General features: G+C 43.8%; 1 protein-coding gene across 4 annotated transcripts; it reads right to left on the bottom strand.

Moving 5' to 3' along the window:
* Window positions 1-458: 458 nt before the first annotated feature.
* Window positions 459-19977, bottom strand: bcas1 (brain enriched myelin associated protein 1). 4 transcript variants are annotated; one of them, XM_086159222.1, is made up of 11 exons: window positions 19865-19977; window positions 19682-19767; window positions 18655-18739; window positions 16566-17332; window positions 9828-9995; window positions 8524-8583; window positions 7579-7614; window positions 7173-7373; window positions 3978-4109; window positions 3065-3286; window positions 459-1315 (listed from the first exon to the last, which is right to left on the bottom strand). In XM_086159222.1, the coding sequence occupies exons 2-11, from the start codon at window positions 19718-19720 to the stop codon at window positions 1235-1237; spliced, it is 1791 nt and encodes a 596-aa protein (XP_086015348.1). In that variant the 5' UTR covers window positions 19721-19767; window positions 19865-19977; the 3' UTR covers window positions 459-1234. The 4 variants fall into 4 exon arrangements, with proteins under 4 accessions (XP_086015348.1, XP_086015344.1, XP_086015346.1 ...); XM_086159218.1 differs by having other exon boundaries at window positions 3978-4106; window positions 19865-19967; XM_086159220.1 differs by lacking the exon at window positions 7579-7614 and having other exon boundaries at window positions 19865-19967.
* Between the last annotated feature and the right edge of the window lie 1726 nt (window positions 19978-21703).

The raw sequence follows: 21703 nt of genomic DNA, 5'->3' as shown, positions 1-21703 counted from the left end.
CTAAAAATAACAAATAATTGTAGTTTTCGCATGTTTGTGGATGATTCTGTGATTTGCATTCACAGAGGCCCCGGTGCTACGGGGCAAATAAATGCAAATGAGCTGAAAAAAAGGATAAGTAGAGTTTAACATTAACCTTCTCCAGGCAGATGTTGCAGATTTGCGACAGCCAAATATCAGATTTTTCCTGCAACTACAACTTAATTTGAGCCTGCGAGGGTTAAATATAATTTTTGTTTGCTTGCTTTGTTGCCTATGTATAGTCACTGTGTCGTAAAAAGCTAGAAAACGTGGTGTCATATATTATTGAATTTACACTGAAAACTGTTAAAATGTGATGCGCACTGTACAGCACAGCAACAAATTACAATTCAGAAGCTAACTCGTGCTAGCTGTTAGCTCCTTTTAGCACAGCTCCTTTCATCTCACTAAAAAACAAAATTAAACAATACCTGTACAGCGGTGGGACAGTCATTTATTTTCACCTTTACCTTTTACAAAGAAGGAGAAAAGACCAGGGTGAACATGTTTATTGGCCTCGAGGAAATCAGGTTTCACAGACTCGCGCAAACATGAAGGCAAACCAAAGCATGATATTAAAATTTAAGACGCCATAAAACAAAAGACTTTTGTTAAACGACGCAGTGACGAGGACTGTCGCTTTCCTGTTAGTCAGCTTGGATTTAAGACAATGGAGCCACAAGGACGTCTGCCAGGTGTGTTTGTTATTTAAACGTAAAATAAGTCTTTCTCCCCCACCGATATGCCAAAGATTGTGATTTCTGAAGCGCACAGATACACGCTAACGCCTTCCTCGACATGGCACTTACACCACATTATAGGTTAACCCACATTATACGAACATGCTCCTTAAAACTATAACTTTGCATATAATCTTAATATTGTGTTTTGCGCCGTGACTTTTTCGACATTTATGAAAAAACGAAAATAGACCACGTGCGACGATGACTTTCTAACACTTTCTAACTCTCCATATTGTGTGAGCCTAAACTTAGGTTGTAACAAAAACAATGAAAACATAATAAATATTGACGTCTCTCTCCTCGCAACTTATTTTGTTCCATTTTTCAAGAGGAGCTCCGGAAGGGCGGCAAAAAGAAAAGAGAAATAATATACAGTTAAAGTGATTCAGCGGGCGTTGGGAGGATGAAGAGACGGAGGGGAACGAAGACGATGAAGAGAGAGCGAGTCTGGATGTTGAGGGTTTGGCCTTTTATTTGGTCTTCTCAGCTGCTGGAGCTGCAGCTGCTGCTTCTGTTTGGACCCCGGCGTCTATGGAGTGACGTTTTTGACCCTGGAGAAAAAAAAAAACAACAACTATTATCCGTTATTCTCATTTTTATATTCATAATAGCAGTATTAGGATGAGGAGGATGCGTAGTAGAAGTAGCATGAGTTGTTGCACGGGTATATTTTAAATTGCGTATTTACAACTTGTTGTATTGAATTTTTTTTTTTTTTCCGGGATACGTTTTGAGAAAAAGAAATATTCAGAAAAAATATGACCTGAAAAATAAGGCAAGAAATTAAACAAACCAATGAACTGAAAAGCTGCTATATTTTCTTTTCCTTAAAAAAAGTCTCAATAAAGAGCCCATAATTTTAAATGCCTGGAAAAAAAATCAAAAAGGGAATTGTGATGTGTTCATTGATTTAATTAAAATGTATATTTCCTGTTCACGGCTTACTTCTATTTTGATTTATCTAAACCTCAAAACACTTCAGCAAAAATGACCCCTTTTCCTGATCTCCACATCTGAGGATGGTCACCCCCAACATATCTGAGGTAACAAGTTATACTAGTTGAATAGCAGTAAATTTAGTACTTTATCACTTCACTATTATTTCACTTTGACATCAGGAAGTTGCATCTTGAGTGTGATAATGTTTATCACCACCTTTACACCAAACAAACTTCCTTTTAGGCGTTCCAGTAAGTTCTACAGCAGCTCATCGAGTTTCAATTTGTCAAAACCTTTTTGAAAATATTTCATATTGTTTCTGTTTCTGATGTTGCCTCCAGACTGTAAATACTAAACAGAACGTATAAAACTTGAACCTGAATTTATATTTGATATTCTCACTGGAATTATAAGGTTAATCCAGTGTAACTGTTGCAGTTTGATTCTGAAAAATACATAAAAAATGAATTTCAAGCACATTACGATGTCTTAAGTTTGAAAAAATACGGTTCAAAGATAAAGTCTAGAATAACAATCCCTTATATTAATGACAAACTGAGAGTCTCTATTATCACACCTTTAAATGACAATTAATGTTTGAAATAATTATACTGATGAAGCATCATGATGGCATACTAATATGCACATGGTAGACCACTTTAATGCACATAAATAAAATAAAATAACATAAAAATATAAGGATTAATTATGGAAAGAAGATAATAAAAGTAAAACAGATTCTCATGCATCTTACTTCCTTAAATCAATATCTTTAGGGCTTTTTTCCTCAAAAAATGCAGAAGAAACATGGTCACATGATATTTACAGGTTTCATTTATACATGATTTAACATGCATTGAAGATACTTTATGATAAATTTAATTTTCGTAAGGAAATGGTAATTCTTTTAAAACCTAATAATGACTTAAACGTACAATATCTATTGAATTATTTAAAAGCAAAGGTTGATTTCTTCAGTGTCCTCTGAGCCCCTCCTGTCACCTAGTCAGCTGTTAATCCCATCTAGTGGACAAAGTGGGTACAACATAGCTCAACACAAGAAAGCCCTCGCAAAAAAAAGCAGTTCCTCTCAACCCTCAACCCTTGGAAAACATCTTAAAAAAATGATGCAGTTAAAAACACATCTCGACAGATGCCGGTTTTGTAGTTCCTTGAATGCAGCACGTTCCCCTTTTCAGCTCATCCAGTTGTGTAATCTGCACCTCTGATTTCTAAACATTCACCTGAAATAAGGCGTCTATAAAATCCTGTGTTATCTTTAAACCTTAAGCAGCTGTATGGACATTCAAGGGTTTGTAATTTAGACTCCGAACACTGATTCTTGTCCGTAAGTGACTCACCAGGATTTTAAACAACAACTGGATGGAGTTTCTCTTCTCCGGTTTCTTGGTTGCACTAGTGGCGGCTGCGGCGGCGTCCCCTGGCTGTGAGGCTGCCGGGGCAGGTTTGCTGTCGGCGGGCGCCTCCGCTGATTTGGCGGTCGCTTTGGACTCCTCCTTGGCTTTCTGGGTCGAATCTGCCGCGGCGGGCTGAGTGACCGCTGCCTTCTTGGACTCACTGGACTGGAGGTGCGAAAGACACAAGAGCTGAGAGAAACCAGGGCTGCAGAACGGTGATGCGTTCGGGTGCATTTGTGTAAGAGTCGATTTACCGCCTTCCTTCACGTCAGTAATTTTTATTGGCCTTTTATTTTAAAGTTGCCGTGGTAATCATGGCTTTCTTATTTTTCAGCCACTTCTCAAAACAGTGAAAGTGAATTTTGGCAGAATCAACAAAAGGAAACATTGAAAATAGCAACGGCAATAAGAAAAAAACACGAACGTCGCTCAACTGAGGTCAGAGGTCAAATACACGCTTGTGCTGTGATCAGATCATTTCTAGATTTATACGCCTTCCACAGATTTCTTTGACTAAAGTCTGTCTAATTACCGGTGGCGTATTGCTGCTTTTCAGGAAATTAGCCACATATTTTCGAGTAATTTATGAGATCTGAGCTGACGACGTCTCCCGGCTCCTCCATCTCCCTGACTGAGCGCCTCTCGCTGATCAAGGAACGTCAGTGAACACACCGAAATGCCTGCTTTTGATCTTCGAAAGGGAAATAAACGGCGAATAATGTGTCAAGAAAGAAAAGGTGTAAGTAATTAAATTGTGCTTTCATTCTGGCGTGGGCGGTTTTACCGTGTTTATCACTTCAGTAGTTTTTACTGTGATCTAATAATAACCAGCGTTAATGTTCCCCCTTTTTCTTACTTTGGCCCTGAAGAGGGAGAGCGAGAGGAACGGCGACTTCGATGGCGCCTTCTTTTCCTCCCGGACCGGCGCCGGAGGCTCCAGCTTGGCGGCGGCCTCCAGGGTCCCGGTCTTCGAAGGGTCCACCTTCTGCTAGCAGGGGATTTAAATACCACGTGTTATTTAGGACACGGATGATGGTGATGACGGAGGTGATAGATTGAGAGCCGCCACCCGGCGAGGGAAAAATGGAGGATGAGAGCAGACAGGAAGTGGAAAGCTACACAGGTTCCTACACGAGAATAAGATAGAATTAAGAATTAAGGATTAAAAATGAAATAAACAAACTTATTCCTGTGGGAATAAGTTAGAATAGCACCATTAAAAAACAAACAAGAGAAAGTATGAAAAGAAAAAGCGTCATTGTTCTGGCAAATTTAGCTTTGCATATTTAGCATAGCTTAGCACAGTATAGTATTAAGATTGGAGACATTGTGCTTCAAGTCACACTTGCATTTAATCAAACTGGATGAAAAAAAGGTGACGAATGTACAGAGGAGAGTGATTCTGTTATTCTATCCTTACCAGGGCTAAGCTAAGCTAATATCTAGTGTTGCTAACTTGGAAATTCGAACAATACCCACATTCAAACTCTGTGTGCCACTTAATTTGAGTCCGAGCTTACACTGAAGCTAAAAATCTTAGCTTAAACCTTGTATTAATGCTAATTTAGCTATCATTGCCAGTGCTCATGACATGATGGTACTGTTTACAGTGCATGAGCAGGACAAAATAAAATGTAGGAAATCATTTCGTAAAATGTAATCTTTAACAAATCTAAAATAAACAAGAATGAAGTTAGTTAGCATTAATTTAAAAGTGTTAAACACATACTAGTACCTGGTTAACATAGCTAGTCCAGAGCTCATTAGCGTTAGCTTTTTCCTGCTAGCTTGCATTACCACCAGAACCCAAACTTAAAACACAACAAGCTAACACACAACAAAACCCTTTTGAGTTTGGCTTCACAAACTATCACGGATGAATGCCGTCGCTAGCCAGTTAGCCAGAGTGCAGCTAACAGATGTTACTGTGAGAATGGACTTGACTGCTAAGCCAGCACCTCACCATTTCAAGAATCACACTGAGGAACAAACTTTTTATAATAACAGGGAAAATGCGACAAACTCACTAGCGCCCCCGGAGGCACCACGTATCCATTACAAGATGGATAAAACCCAAATTTAGCTATGAAGAATTTTTATAGTCAAACAAAACGCCGTACATCACGATCTCCTTTATCCGCAGGGTTGGAAAATTACACAGCAATTGGGTGAAATGATTTCTCAGTCGGCGGTGGATAAACAGCAACATGGTTCATTCCAATCGGATTTTTACGTTGATGGAGAGAAAGGGATTTAATGAGGTGTAGGATTCGTGATCCAACGTGATGTCAGACGCGACGAGAGGAAATGAGGAATTAGTGTTCCCGCGCACTTTCCTCTGATTTACCTGATTCTCTACAACCGGCTGCGTCTCCTCCTCGGCCGCCTCCTGAGATTCGACCTGATTTTCACTGTGGAGCCCATGTAAATGATTTGGGGGGGAAAATGTGAAAATAAGAAAAAAAAAAAAATTAAAAAAGAGTTTAAGCCAAATTAGAACCCAGCGGTGTGATATGATCGGGGGATCAGAGGATTTTTTTTTTCTTCTATTTCATTAGAAATAAAGCAAACCGCGGATAAAAAAAAAAAAACCGGGATTTATCTGCCCTGCTGATTTTACCTCGGCTTCTACTGTCGTCTGCGGCTCCTTTGCCGCTGCCTCCTGTGGAGTAAAATCAACTTCTTCTTTTTTTTTTTTAAAACCGTGAAAATAAAGGCTGAAGGAAACAATGTGAGGCTCTCTCGGAGGCCGCCTCGCTTTTTACCTGTGCTCCTACACCCAGCTGCGTCTCTACCTCCTGGCTTTTCTGCAGGAAAGTGAAGGAACTGTTAGTAGGAGTTAGAGACAGGAAGTAGGAGCGAGGGGATGTTTGCAACGAACCAACGGCCGTCTGATCACCATAGTAACCACGGGGATCTTCGAGGAACCGGGACTCAGGTTAGCCCGCTGATCAAAAGTACTGGACACTTTTTCTTCTGGATTTTTCTCCTCAAGCTAATGAAAAGGTTCCTGTCGTGCCTCTGGAGAAGACATCATTCCAGTGGTCCTGCTCTGCATCTCCAGCCCAGGAGGTGGCAGTGTGACGACAACAAGGGTAAAAAACTAAATCTCCCAGCCTGTTGGAAGTCGTGACTCAGAGCAAACCTTGTAGTGTGACGTTCCACGGCAACGTTCCAGAGCGAGCTTGGCCGGGTATTTGTGCTTAGCGGCATCTGACTCCTCCTGAAAACACCAGCCATTTAAAAAAAAAAATCTGATATTGGTAAATATTCTGATGTTCCTACGACAGAAACTCTCCTACACTGGATTAGTTTGGCTCACTGGAGCCTCCCAGTGGCTGTAGGGTGGAAGAGCTATTAATGATTTCACCATTACCATAGACTTATTGGGATCAATACATCAGGGAATTGCCAAAAATATGTCTGTCATACTGTTTAACTCTTTCAATGATTTATGAAAAAACTGATGAAAAACCTGGGAGAAATGAACTGAAAATTATCTTAAGAATTGTACAAATAGTGCCAATGGTGCATAAACAATGTCAAGAAAAAACAAGAAAATTAACAAAAATTACTTTTCCGGAAGTAGGCACGTAAGTATAGCGTTACTACAACAGACCAATCAGTACTACATTACTAAATAAAAGTAGAGAAGTTGTTCTCAAATGTGTGAAGAATATTTTAAAAATGAGCATTTTATCTCAACTTTGCAGGGATGACGAGGACTTTGTTTCTAACATTTTATCAATTTTCTTGTGATTTCCCGATGAACCTGCTTGTGTCTGATGCACCGATTAGCGTCGATTTGCATCAATTAGGGTCAGTTAGGGTTGATTAGTATAGATTAGCGTCCATTAGCAGGAGCAACGAGTCGCATCTGAACACGCCAATCGTCCAAAACGAGGCGGAACTTGAGGATCCAGAGCAGAGACGGACCCTCCCTTCCTCCCGACTGCAGATGAACCGCCCTTGTTGCCCAGGTAACAGGAGGCGCCATAATGGCCTTCACAATAAGGTACCCTGGCAAAGGGTACGACCCCCACTTTCTTACCTTTGGGCGGAAGAGTTTACCCAGAGTGGCTCTGGCAGTTATTCCTTTCGAGGGCTCGGGCTCCTTGGCCTTTGGCTTTTCTTTAGGTGAAGACTTCACTGCCGGCTCCACCTTTACTTCCAGCTTGGGGGGCTCCGGAGGAGGCGGCGGCGGGATGGACATGCCCTTTGGCGCCGCAGGTGGGTCCGACACTTGGGCGACCTGTTCGATGGGCGGCAAGGTAGCGGAGGGTTAGCAAATACAGTCTCGGTCATGAGATCTGATGTGAAGAGATCTTACGTCAAACCGGAAATAAAGGGTTAAAAACTGATTCAGAACTTGAAAAATAACGTTAGCATGTAAACAAATAAAGTGGATGTTGTGTAGTTAGATTTTATATTTGAACTCAGATGACCCATGTGCTCACAGTGGTGGTCGGCGCTGGCTGGATCTCCGTCGGGCTCTATTTGGCAACAAAAAAGAAGCAGTTTAGCAACTCAAAAGTTAGAGCAGCGACTACGAACTCTCGATTCGTGTTAACTCTGGCGGCCCCGCTGGCCAGGAGTGCAGCGGCGTCGCTGTGGAAGGAGCACTTCTTTCGGTTGCTGGAGACCCGGAGACAGGTGACTAGGACCGCAGTCCTGGGACTCTGGTGTTGTAGTATGCCGCCTGCTGAGATCTTCTGCCAGTTCCAGCAAGAGGAGAACATTAATATGGGTTTAGACGTTCATCTCAAAGAAATATTTATGCTAATATTGCAAGAGTGCTTGTCGGGTTGGGTTGGGTCCTGGGAACCTGGGCCCCGGTAGCGCTGTGTCAAGGGGTCTGCAGCAACCAGCTCCTCATCTGACTCAGGTTCTTTTGAAAAGAAGCTTGTTCTCCGAGAAGAATGCCGCGTTCACTTGGCAGGAACGGTGCGTTTAAATCAGCACACGGCGTAAGATGTATCCCAAGGACACTTTGTCAATTGTTGCCATTCTCGTTCTATGCGGAGGTTTGTCTCCGATCAAGACGATGATTGTGCCTCCAACAGAGGATAAAAAGAACCTCGGTCTTTATTTGTGTTTTTTTTTTTTTTTCCGGAGCAGGATGTGTGATACCAAATCCCGTGCTGGCTGATCGGCCGATCTTCCGGTAAACGATACAAACACTGCGGATGATATTGACATGTTTCACAAAGACGCCCAGATCCAGTCAAGACCAGAGAAGCTCCATTTATTCCCTCTTATGCAAATTACAGTTTGGAGACCGACATCCTTAAACTATTGATTTTCAAACAAAAATTCAATATAAGCCCCTGAAGGGTCAAAGGTCTTTTCTTTTTTTTTTTTTTGTACTATTTGACCTCCGGGTCATTGGTAATGGAATTCACCTGCTCTTTAGTGGCATCAGGAGCGGCTGTTTCCTTCTTGGGTGTTTTTTTGGGCGTCATCTGCAAAGAGAGGAGTCCAAAAAAAAAAGAAAGAAAGGAAAAAGAGAGAGAGTAAAAGAGACGTGACGGAAATTGGACGATAAAGGACTGGCTCAAGACAGTATCTCTGACAGTGTTCAGACTCGGGCTTTTATGAGCCGCTGGCCGAGGGCGTCCCTGACCAAGCGCGCTCTCATTGTGGCGGCCATTGTGCGGGACGGCGATGGCGTAGGCCTGCCCCTGTTCCGTCACGGCGGGCCCTGGACTTCCAGGCGCGGACAGAAGGCCTCCCTTGTGAACCGCGGGTCAGCGGGGCGGACAATGGGCCGCCACATTCCGGCGCATCCGAGGGGCTGGGCTGGGCGAGCGCCGCGCGGCCAGAGCTGGCTCTTTAAAACGGCAGGCATCCAAAAGGGAGCGCCGTTGGGGAGAAGATGCACAATGGCCGCTTGTTGTTTGGCCATCGGGGAACAGTGCACTGTGGCCATCTTAGCCCCCCCCCCCCCTCCACCCCGCCTTCGGACAATTGTCTTATTTTTCACTGCACAAACACCATAAATCAAATTAACTCCAGTCACAATCCCGGCTGTCGCAGGCCAATCAATAAATATCTAAATGATAACTATCAGCATCACCGCTGGTTCTCAAAGGTCTACTTTTTTCACGTTTCCATGGTGGCAATAGTTGAGTCGCTGAAATTTTTTTTCAATCTATATAAGAGGAATGGAATGTGAACACAATCTTGACCATATGTCTTGAAAAAAAAAATCAAAATGAAAGCATTAAATGTTATTTGGATATAAAATTTTGATTAAATTTTAGTTATTTTATTAGTACTATTATTATTATTATTATGTAGTCGTGAAAATTTTAATTAAAAAAACAGAAAAAGTTATTTGAAAATGTACTATTTATTCTCCTATGAAGTCTACTCAACTTTTTTTTTATATGTTTTATCTATTTCTATTTTTCTATCTATTTTTTTATAAGTTATACTTATACTGTCACACTTCAGAGTTTATTTATTTTATTTTTTCTTGTATTTTTAGCTAGCTTGTGACTGTCCTGTCCTTGAATGCCTTGGTGTTGCTGCTAAAGAATTTCCCAAAAATGGGATCATGAAAGTGCATCTCATCTCATCTCATCTCATTCCTGGAGTCCATGACACCTGCCTCGTAACGCTGTGTTAATGTTTTTTTTTTTTTTTTTAGGAGATTAGATCTGCACACACGTACAAAAAAAAAAGAAAGGAATGACTGACTCACAAGCGATTTGAAGAAGTTCATAATTGCGTTGCCTGTGGTCTGCTTCTTCTCAGGTGGACTGTCTGTGCTGTGGCTGCGAGCGTCCTCCTCAGCCTCCTTCTGGACGTCTGCCGTCTCGCTTTGCGTCTCCGGCGGAGGCTCTGACTGGGACCCTTGGCTGTCCGGCTCCTGCGCGCCGTCACAAAAGAGGTCAGCCTTCGAGGGGCAGCGGCGCCGCGTTCAAGTCGATGGCCGAGCACAGCGGGTCTTAATCCACGCGTTGAGACGCCGAGCGCAATTCCAGCCACTGCCTACTCGAGCCGTTGCCAACAATCGGCCCTCTATGCCGCCGCCCGTCCCCGGCAAACCTCCCCTCCACCAACAACGCCCCGCTTAATATTCAACAATGCGCACCAACGTCACCCAAACTATAATACCTTCTTGTATCCTGACTCTTAGAACCCAGAGACAAACCGCTCCTTGGACCAGGAACACACACCGTGGTGTGTGTTCAGTGTCAACTCTTGACCCGGTGTGTTCTGTGGGTTCTGTGACTCGGCAGTGACCCCTGACTTGGTGTGTGGTCAGTGGGAGCTCCTTACCTGCCATGTGTTCAGCATGAACTACTAACAGGGTGTGTGTTCAGTGTGTGTGTGTGCTGTCGACTCCCGGCCCACGCCGCGCCCGGTGTGTGTTCGGCGTCCACTCGTGGCCAGCTGTGTGTTCAGCGTCAACTTCTGCCATGGTGTGTGTTCGGCGTGTGTTCAGTGGTGACGTCTGACTCGGTGTGTGTTCGGTGCATGTTCGTTGTCAACTCCTGACATGCTGTGTGTTAAGGGTGTGTCCAGTGTTAACTGTGTGTCCGGTGTGTTTTCACTGACAATTCCTTACCCAGTGTGTGCCCAGTCTGTGTTCAGTGTGTGTTCAGGGTTGACTCCAACCTGGTGTGTGTTAACTGTTAGCTCCTGACATGGTGTGTGTTCAGTGTGGACAAATGAGCAGTTGTGTGTTCTGTGTCAATTTCTGGTAGGATGAGTGTTCAGTGTTTGCTCAATGTGTGTGTTCAGTGTGTTTTCAGTGTTGAATCCTGACCATGTGTGTGTTCAGTGCGTGGGTGCAGTGGGGCATTCAGTGTGTGTGCACTGTGCATTCATTGTGGGTTCTGTCTGTGCTCAGTGTGTGTTCAGTGAGTCTCAAGTGTGTGTTCAGTGAGTCTCCAGTGTGTGTTCGGTGTGTATTTGTTTATTCATTCAGTCACTGACTCACTTGTTCATTTTATTTTATGAATCAATTCATTGGCTGCACCGCCCATCTTGCATGCGGCTTCAGCCAATCCTGGCTGTTGTCACTGGGCAGGAGGCGGGGCTTAACCTGAACCACTCACCTGACAATCAAAGGTAAACGTATGGATAAATCTATCTATCTTGATCAATTATATATTTAATTTTGGGGTCTTTTTTTGGTGAAGTAAAAGTTTCTTAAAACTCAGAGTCGATGTTTTGTAACTTGGCAGTTGAATTGTGATTAAATAAATCAATATTATTTTGCTGTTTATTCAGGGAAAACATATTTTCAGAGATAATAATTATGTGATGTTTGACACATTTCTTTTCCTGGGAAAACTTCTTTTAAATAGTTCCATTTTTGTTTTTTTGTTTTTTTTTTTAATTGCTATAATTCCGAGATATACCCTCCTACACCCCTTTTTGTGACAAAGCCACAACTCCTTTGCCGTTTTTCAAAGCCGCTAATAATCAGGTCAAAAATGAAAAACCCAGTTTCACGTAAATTAAATTACGTGTTTGTGTTTTTTTTTAATTATTTTATTGGAAAAGGTTCACAGCGTGAGCTCCAACATGCCAGCGTCCTCCGTGGGAGACACGTTGATGGTGACGGTGATGCAGTACCCCAGGGAGGAAACTTCAAGACCCCCCAGTTCAAACAGCGACTCCTCGACACTGGAGGCACAGGCGGACTGCAGCCTGAGCAGCAAGAACTTCATCTTCTCCTCCTGGTTCAGATTATGCCTCCTTCGGAGCAGAACTGCGTCGGGTTCGAACCCGTCCCAGATGACCTCTGTCGGCTCCACCCTCGACAGTTGACGCTCGTCTTCCTCGCCGCCGTCGGTTATGGTTTCCTCTGCAATCGTCTCAAGGACGGGCTTAACATCTAAAGGGGCGATGAGGAATTCGTCGTCGAACGCATCCTGCAGTAGAGTTATCGTCCTCTCGTGGACTCTGGCTTCCGTCGTCTGGAGGATCACCACCTCCGCTTCTCTTTTGGGCGGGTGAGTCAGGCTCTCCGTCGCGGCGTTTGCGAAGAGGATGCACCCGGGTTTGAAGACTGTTGCGGAAACCGCGGATGGAACCTCCGCCTCCTCATCGGCAGCTTCCAGATCCGTCCCTGCTGAGACTATCTCCTGCTCAGATTGTTCAACTTGGGCCAAAATACATAGATCATGCTCTTCTTCTGCTGCTCCAGCAGGTGGAGAACCTGCTCGCAGACCTTCAGGTTCTTCTGAGACCACCAGCTCCTCACTGGTTGCGTCCCCATCCCTAATTCTCACATCACCTTCTGCAGGTTCCTTTGCGTCTGTATGGCTTTGACCGGCCGTTCCAGCATCTTCAGCTTCTGCCGAAGGTTTGTCCGATCCCACCGGTGTCTTTTCAGTCACCTCAATCTTCTCTGCCGCAGCTTCGACCGCCAACTCTTGTAAGTTCTCCAACATCCTGGCTTCTACATTCCCCGCATTGATTTTATTCGCCTCCTCGAGTTCCATCGAGTCCACAGGTTGGTGGTTGGGTGTTTCAAGAGTTTGCGCCTGTGGAACTTTCGGTTCCCCAGGTGTCTCTAAGGAGACTTCAGTTTCCTCCAAGGTAGCTTCGACCACTGACTCTATCACAACAGTGGTTATGTCCTCTTCAACAAATCTGGCATTCCATTCACCAAGTTTTTCTGGTTCCACAGGGCTTCTCTCAGGACTTTTGGATTTTTCCAGATCTTCCTCTGACCCTTTGGTTGATGTTTCTTCTCCAATGTCTTCTTGGCTAGTGGCGCCTAGTGCTTCCTTCTCTCTGACAACCTCGTCTTCAGTTGCTTCAATTGCGTCGTTAGCGTGTTGATCTTCGTCGGTGTTCCCGGGTCCTCTCACGGCAAACAGGGGAACGAAAACCGTCGCAGAAATACACTCTTCTTCTACATGGGTTTCGTTGACTGTTACCGGATTCGAAGGTGAGATGGCACGTATCTGGAATTCTCGAGAGAGGGCATCGATCGCTTCCTCCAGTATCTCATCCTCGACGACTTGCAATGCTGACACAGATCCCTTGTCCGCCGCTGCCATGACTTCAACTTGCTCCTCAAGAATGACCATTCCAGGGATGCACTCGCCCTCTGAAGATTGGCCGGTCTCTGAAGATTGCCGATTTTCCTCGTTCTCCACCACAAGCTCACCCACGTCAACCGCGGACGCATGGTCTACTACGACCTCCTCTTGCTTGTTCCGTGCAACATCCGTCACAAAAAAGACAGCTGAAGGTTCTTCAACCCCTGAGATTTCCTCCATCATCAAGTCTATAGGTACTTCATCCACGGCGGACTCGACGATCGGTAGGAAATTATCCACATTCAGTTGAGGTTCTCCCGCTTCAATCACCACACAGTCATTAGAAAAGTCTCGAAGTCCTTCGGTGCAACCTTCTCTCAGCTCCGACGGTTCCACAACCACAACGTACTCAGTGGATTCAGAGGAGAAAACGGCCTCGATGCAGTCGGCAACCACTTTGGGGAGCTCCTCCATCCCGCTGTCCTTGCCGGCTGACGCTTTTTCTGTGATGGACTGTGGTTTGGTCATTGGTTCAGGCTGAGTGAGGCTTTCCTTTACAGGATCCTCAATGTGGCCAGTCTCTAAAACGTCAGCAATCTCGACCCTCTCGGCTCTGAACACCATTTTCTCGAAAATATCTATGACGTTCTTCTTGGCATTGTCGTCTGACGGGTCCTCTTTGGTGATGACGACAGCGGTTGTTGTCGCTCCCTTCACCGCAACTTCCTCCCCGACGCTGTCGGTTTGCGTCCAAACGTCCACTCCGCTTTCTGTGTCTGTTTGCGTCCATGTATTTCCCAGCTGGTGTTGATGCTCCGACTGGTAGGTAACCTTGGAGACGACTTCTGCGCCGCTTGAGTCTGACTCCTTTGTCATGAAAACCAACATTCGCATGGATGTGAAACAAGGTCGGCGTTCGTTTTCAAGGACAGATACAGTAACCATGTGCTTTCTCTGAAAAAAAAAACTGAAACTCTTATTTTTATATATCTGGGTGTTTGGTTGGTGCAGATGGGGGTTGGGGATGTATATCATGTCAAAATACTCAAAAACGTTTGTTCTACATTCAAAACGGTTGTGTTAGGTTACATTACCTTCCTGGAAGAGAACCGGCTGTCAGAAAAAGAAAACTAGTGCTAAAAAGCTACTAGCTTGCGACTTCAACACAGGTTCTTCCCATGATGGCCGCCTTGTCCTAAAACACCTGAGATACCGCAACTCCGCAATCTCCACAATGCTCCAACCACACCCACGAGGTAAACGTCTTGCTGCTCTGTTTCAATGATCAGTTACGTGCTTTGTGATTAGTTCCTGGAGTGGAACCACACTTCCCTCGACAAAGTTTCACCACAAACTGCCCGGGTTTTCCACGTGTTCCCATCAAGGACAGCACCCGGTACTCAGTACTTTTTAGCACCAACTCCTGAAAGGTTCCAAGCTAGCTTACCCGGTACAAAAAATATGACGCCGACAGTCTGCCGATCACTGATTGGCCGCAGAATGTCGTCAGCCAGCTCCACCAAAGAATTCAAAAACAAGATGTTAGCATGTCTGCTGCTTCTGCGTCTTGCTACGATGGCCCCACCCACTTTGTGGAGGGATTAGGACAGACCCGGGCATTTTACGGCCCGCGGGCCACATGCGGTCCGTTTTGCTTTTTTATCCGGCCCGCCAAGCTATTTTCTTTGAATATTTTTAGTATTTTTAATCAATATTGAATTTACAAACACCTGATTTTTTCCTTTCGTTTAATTTTGTGTGGATGATTTTATACAAAATAATATCAGTACATGTATATACATGTATATGATCATCAATGATTTTAAAGTTAAAATTAAGTGTCAAAAAATTTTAAATTGCAACTTTAATTTTGTTCAAATTACAATTTACACCCAGGTGGTCTACATATAAAAATCAAATAAGAAATGTGGCCCGCCAGTCAAAATAATTGCCCACCCCTGGATTAGGAAGTACTGAAGATGCTACTCAAACCTGATCAGGCTCGGTCCGAACCACATCGTGGGAAAGGCCCACAAGAGTTGTAAGCCATGAACCCCAAATTATATCTATCTTAAACATACGGTAATTACGATGCGTCTTTGCCAAACCCTCTGTTCCACGATTTATGTAGACTGCTTCGCGCTTTTACGAGCGTAGTGCACCGTTGTGTTTTTTTTTCACCAGCCATAAAGCTGGCTCGAGGTGCGACGCGTCTCCGTAACATCTCAACTCTATCATAAGCTGTTAAAAGGCTTTTCAATAAAGCGCCGAACAGGGATGGAGATTTATGGTCGGATGATTTCTTGCCCGTTTTGATCATTTTTATGCGTGAATTGTTGGCGGACAAAGAAGCTTCATTCTAATCAAGAATCACGTACTGGTGCTTTTATCTCGCGAGTGTTTTTATTTTCAGTTTAATCCAGTCGCTGTATGTTTTATGTTTTGTCTCCGTTGCTGAGGAAAAGGCACAAACAAGGGATGTGTAATCTTATGATCCGCTAATGTTTGAACCTCGCCGTGATCGGCGCGATGTTGTCAGTTGGGCGAACGCAGCGTTCAAAGACATGAATAAAATGAATAAATAAGGCAAACGACTGGTATCGGAGTCACCGCCTTTAAAGATACATGTTTTTTTAGAACTAAAAAGTGATTTGTCACTCACTTATTTGATTATTTGACAATTAAAGCGGCGCCTTGTTTTCAATACCTTTGAATTTTGCATTTATTTACCCTGAAATGCGACTTGAAATTTCACCCTTCCGCGTTCCACGTGCCGAGTGTGTCATCCGGTTGCTGTCAATCAAATTCTGTTTATTTGCTCGAAAAAGTGGAGGACATGTGACACGTCGACGGGGCCTCTTCTCAAATGACGAGTTTACTCAGCTGGCTCTGTTTGACTATTACAGTGTTTACAGCCGAGCCCGTGGAATATCTTCTGTGACTTCAGTAATAGATTGGTAATAAACTGCATCACAGGAAAAAGAAATCATGCCAGTTGTCAGCTTGAAATTACCTTTCAATTAGAGGGGGAAATTTGCCGAAGCCGTGATCAACCCAATTTGGCACTGGAAAGGAAAACGCTTGGAAGTGGAGAGGGAATTTCGTAAAATAAAATGAGAGTACCACAGGATGAGCACGGATTAGTGTGGAATGACTGGACTATAGAGGGAAACATCGAAAAATGGAAAAAGAAACAGTAAGATATTAGAATTTTTGAGGAAAAATTCCTTGATAAAGGGTTAAAAGGTTAGTAAAGGGTTAAAAGAAAAGAAAATAATATAAAAGAAAATAGCTCAAAAATAATAAAAAAAATCCCATATTTACAATGAAAATCTTTTGAGAAATCTGCACCCCGATTTCTTGAGATGATTCCACTAAAATTACTTTTAAGGTCCAATAAAATGTTTTTGATATTGACGTGTGAACTCACTCACCGGCTGGGGCTCAGAGTCCGCGGGACCCGCTTCCGTCTGATCGCCGTCCGTGACCTCCTCGGTTGGAACGCTCGCCTCTTCAGCGGGCGCCGTTGCATCAGCAGCCGCTGCTACGTCGGCAGGCGCCGCTTCATCGCCGGGCGCCGCTTCGTCACTGGCCGCTGTTTCATCCTCAGGTGTTGCTTCATCACCAGGCGCTGCTTCGTTACCAGGGGCTGCTTCGTCACCAGGTTGTACTTCTTCACCAGGCGCTGATTCGTCACCAGGCGCTGCTTCATCACCAGGTTGTACTTCTTCGCCAGGCGCTGATTCGTCACCAGGCGCTGATTCGTCACCAGGTTGTACTTCTTCGCCAGGCGCTGATTCGTCACCAGGCGCTGCTTCGTCACCAGGTTGTACTTCTTCGCTAGGTGTTGCTTCTTCGCCAGGGGCTGCTACGTCGCCAGGCGTTGCTTCGTCCCCAGGCGTTGCTTCGTCCCCAGGCGTTGGTTCGTCGCCAGGCGCCGCTTCGTCGCCAGGCGCCGCTTCGTCGCCAGGCGCCGCTTCATCGCCAGGCGCCGCTTCATCGCCAGGTGCTGATTCGCCGCCAGGTGCTGCTTCATCGCCTGGCACTGCTTCTTCACCAGACACTGCCGCATCAACCTGCTCTTCGGCGTCACCTGGCTTTTCGGCTTCGGCCTCGGTCTGCTTCCCTTCCGACTCCACAATGATGTACTCGGCCACTTTAGACTCCAGGGCATCGCTTAACATCGCCATGGCGCTGCCCTCTGTAAAAACAAGAGGCATCCATGATCGACAGCTGAGGTGTCATGATTATCGATCAGGTCAATGTTCCCCGTCTTGATGGCGAGCCCCCGCCGCAAAGCGGACTTTGCTTCCTGCTAATTGATTGGTCGTTGGTCGTTGTTGTATCGAACACTGGAAAACGGAGTCACATGAAAATGAAACCTGGCTGGTTGACAGGATGGACCGACCAAAATTCAGAGAAGAAGATGATTTTGGGACGTATTATTCCTAAAAAGCCAAAGACACGCCATCCGAATATATTGATTGCTTTTATCCAGGAATCAGGACAGTATTTGGCCGATCGGCACCAAAATCATTGCAGTCAATGCGTTTGGGGAAACAGACCTGACCACTCAAACATGTTTTAAGTTTTAAGCTGACCCAATGGCGGTAGTGTCCGACTGCAAGCTCATGTCGCCAAACAGCCAATGAAAAAGAAGAGGCGGGACATAGGAAGTAGCATCAGAACACAAAGCGAACTGGTGGAAAAACGAAAGCTAAAAAGGCGCTGCGCTAACAACAGTGACAGCAGGGCTTCGCCCTCCATGTTTGTTTACGCTCTGAACCGATGCGTTCACGTGTTTTCAGGTGGTTCGACCAATCATGTCATCCTTGATCCCTCACTATGCGCCAAATGTCTGTCCCCAGTCTTTTAGTCCTCATGGAAAAATCTGCTAAACCAGTCGGCCAGTGTGAAGAAGTCTTTCAAACATCAGTAACCATGGCGACAGTCAGGTTGGGTGGTTCTTCAGGCATCAGGTCAAGGGAGAGAGACTGTACCTCCAAAGGAATATACCTTGGAAATCTAAAAAAGTAAAAGGAACACCTGATCGAAATCTCTTCCCAGAATTCAGCGTGGCTCCTTCCTTCGAACATTTTCACGTGGAGGTTCGACTGAAAACAAGTTGCCATGATAAAGTTTGCGGATTGGCTTATATTCTCTAATCCCCGCAAGCTCACGCCCAAACGGGTAAATCTGGATTTTTATCACGTGGGTTGAACTTTGGGATTTTGATTCGATTCCTCTCTGATCACAGCGTGACAGGTCAAACAGCTGCGCCCGGTCGCCATGGCTACACCTAGAGTTTACACAGCGCTAGGAGGGTTCAAATGGGACTAATCCAGCAAGGACACGGGAGGATGGTGTCCATCCTGGAGAGACCGTGACTCACAGGAAAGGGGCAATTGTTCTATTCAGGGAGGAGAAAGTTTTTCACCAAGCGTTGCTTGTCATCCAACATTTGCACATTTGCTTTTAATCTCATCCCCTAAAAAAATGTTAAAATATTAAATTCAAACTCACCGTTAGTCTCCTGACTGGTGGAGGGGATGTTGACGGAGACGCCATTCACTGCTCTGTTTTCATGCTTCTCTGTTTTTTTTTCACTCTAGAAATGAAAATAATGGGAAATGCAGAGGAAATGATAAAGTTTTAATTCAATTGATTAATTTATCTATTAATTGATCTATTTACAGCTCGCTGATGCAACTCGATGTCTGGAATTTTGTGAGGCAATGAAATATATCACGTTTTTCTGTCGGGGGAGGGGCAAAGGTCTGCATACACAGTTCTGTGTGTGTGTGTGTGTGTGTGTGTGTGTGTGTGTGTGTTTGTGTACATGCATGTGCATGTTTGTGTTTGAGTGTGAAGGGTGGTGTCATGGGAAGAATTTACAGTACAAAATTACAATTTAAGGTGATTTAGGCAATTTTTGACACCAATGATAGTAATGTTAACTTTCAATATCAAATATCATTGTTTAAGTAATATTATTCTAAGTTTATCATTCGTTTTTCTCATATTGGTAAAACAGAAACAAAATTATACATACGCATTATCATGACAATAGTAAATAAATGAGTTGATTATGGAACATGTGGAGAGGGTTGTTAATTTAAACAGGAAATTTAACAAATATGATAATTTGTATGTACATATTGTTTATATATGTGCAAATTATGAATATTAAGTGTATATTGAGTCAACATTGAAAAAGAAAATCCGAACAGATTTAATAAATAAAAGACCACAATAAAAACAAAAGCATATATTTGATTCATATCAAATATTAATGAAAATTTAAGCCTGGGAAAGCTGGGGATCAAAGGTCGCCCATTTGTTTACACTGACAACACATTTACAAAGTCCAAAAAACAAACAGACTTTGACCCATTTCAAATAATTAAAGATGCAATTAATTTCCTATAAATGACTATCAATTCTATAAATCATTGTCTATAGATATTTCAGCTTGGATTTTTTTTAAAGTGATGCGATCAGTCTTTTTTTTTTTCTTGAGTTTTATGGGTTGGTTTTTTTTTTTCCTTACCTTGTTGAGTTCTTTCTGTTTGGAATTACCATTTCCCATGGCGGAGAGCTGTCCTCGGGCCTCCTCGGCTCCCGACTCCTCCGGAACTTACCGTGCAGAGAAAAAAAAAAAAAAAAAAAAAAAACAGGGTCAAATCCTCACGTCGATTCGCCGACGTCCCGGCTCTCGGTGCAAATATCTTACCGTGCTTCCCGTCTGCAGGTCGACGAAAGCTTTTGTGAGAATCCCCCGTGCGTCCCGCAGTGCTTGGCCTCCTCCGCCAACAGGTGATTATATCTGCGCTTTGCAAAATGGGTGGGACTGTTTCTGAGCAATCAATCGGATTTCCTCAAGGGCCGCCGTCCGCCCCGCCGCGCACTGTTTGCCGCTCTTTTTTAGCAGGAGATCATGATTAGCTCAAAGCTAATCTCCCCACCGCCACAGATGAGAGCGGCGGACCCCCACTCCTAATCAGGGGCGTCGTGACGAGGAGTGCCGGCATCGATCAGATGACAACAGAGGTGTGAAGTAACAGGATGCGTGGAGGATATTGGTGTGGCACACACCCTCGCTGCCAAAACACACTTCACAATTCAAGACCATGTTGAGATGATGTCATAAGATCATTTTTTTTTCTGAGAAAATATACATTTTCTATGGGCGTATTTTAATGTATAGGCATAATACAGACGAAAAAATGCACCCACGTACAATAATAAATATATCAGTTGATGGAATTCAGGAGAAGGGTAGAGGATTTATACAGGGAATTTTAGGAACAATTTACATAATAGGTGAATAAATAAATACATAAATCCAAGATTCCAGATGATTTACACAGGACATTTTATAAAAAAAAAAAAAAAAAAAAGACAAACTAAATACAAAGAAATGAATCAATAGGTTCGGAATTCAAGATTCAATATTGGAAGATTCATTTTTCTCTGTGCAATGAAAATTTTATTTTACCGTCCACAGTGAAGCCAGCTAGGTAGTGATTGATAAAAAATGAATATCAAATATAGAGATAAATATGCAGCAAATATATCTTTGGAAATTATTTGTCCTCTTATTTTGTCATCTTCAATTCTTTATCAATGGAGAGCGCACACAAATAATGTTGGCGCACAAAACCGTGACAGCATCTCAAAAAAAAAAAAAAAAATTGAAAACAAATTTAGCGGTGGGGGCGGGCAAAGAGCGATTCCAATATAAAAAAATCCAACCAGCTCATGGTCCTTTTTTTACATATTTTGAATTAAATATTGCATCCATCATTCCTGCGGTCCGACCCCCGAGGCCGTCGATCACTGAAACAAGTCACGACCTTTCTGGAATCCACCGCTCTACTGGCGATATTATTTGGCTTGAACAGGTTTTGTTGTGTTTGGGGGGGGGGAGGTGTGGGCCGGGGTTTACAAAGAGCAATTATCTGCTCCATTATCAGCCCTAATCAGAAGAGACAGAGAGCTCTGTAATGAAATCATCGGCGCGTCTCCTCTGAACGTGCGTGATGGTGCGAGCAGGAGTCCATCAGCTGATCCTACCCTATGCAACCCCCCCACCAGCACCCCCCGACCAAACCTCGCAGCACAGTCAATGCTTCTTTGTGCCCTTCGATCAAATTTAAACAAATCATTTGGGGGCTGATGGGAACCATCGCTGATGTTTGTTAGTTTGTCAGTCAGAGCCCCTTGATGAATATTAAGATCAACAAACAAAAGTACAAAAACAAACTACAGTGACACAATTAATTAAGTCACATTACATCACGTTTTATTATACCTGTTTTGCTGAGAGCCATGTAATTAAAAGTTAAATTGACGTAATATGGAGAATCCTGTGATGTGTTAATCTATGCCTTGAAATCCCATAATATCCAAGAGAATTCTTGGAACTACATGAAAAAAAATGAAATCCCAAAATGGGAAGAAATGACAAAATTAATAGAATAAAATATGTTATATAATTTATTTTATTGATTTAGGTTCATACTGGATCAGTCGAGGCCTGGGTTACCAACGACCGCCATTGGTACCGATG

Source organism: Fistularia commersonii, chromosome 14 (genome assembly GCF_037954325.1).
Source record: "Fistularia commersonii isolate RoL2024-O1a breed Wild chromosome 14, RoL_Fcom_v1.0, whole genome shotgun sequence".
Classification (NCBI taxonomy): Eukaryota; Metazoa; Chordata; class Actinopteri; order Syngnathiformes; family Fistulariidae; genus Fistularia; species Fistularia commersonii.
The sequence above is the reverse complement of the archived record's forward strand: the minus strand, read 5'-3'. Positions and strand labels throughout refer to the sequence as shown.

Coding starts and splice junctions, on each gene's coding strand:
- bcas1 (XM_086159222.1), bottom strand. CDS start 19,720: ATGGGAAATGGTAATTCCAAACAGAAAGAACTCAACAAG. Junction 7,615..8,523: donor CTGATGCCACTAAAGAGCAG/GTGAATTCCATT, acceptor GTTGCCAAATAG/AGCCCGACGGAGATCCAGCC. Junction 7,374..7,578: donor AGCCAGCGCCGACCACCACT/GTGAGCACATGG, acceptor CCCATCGAACAG/GTCGCCCAAGTGTCGGACCC.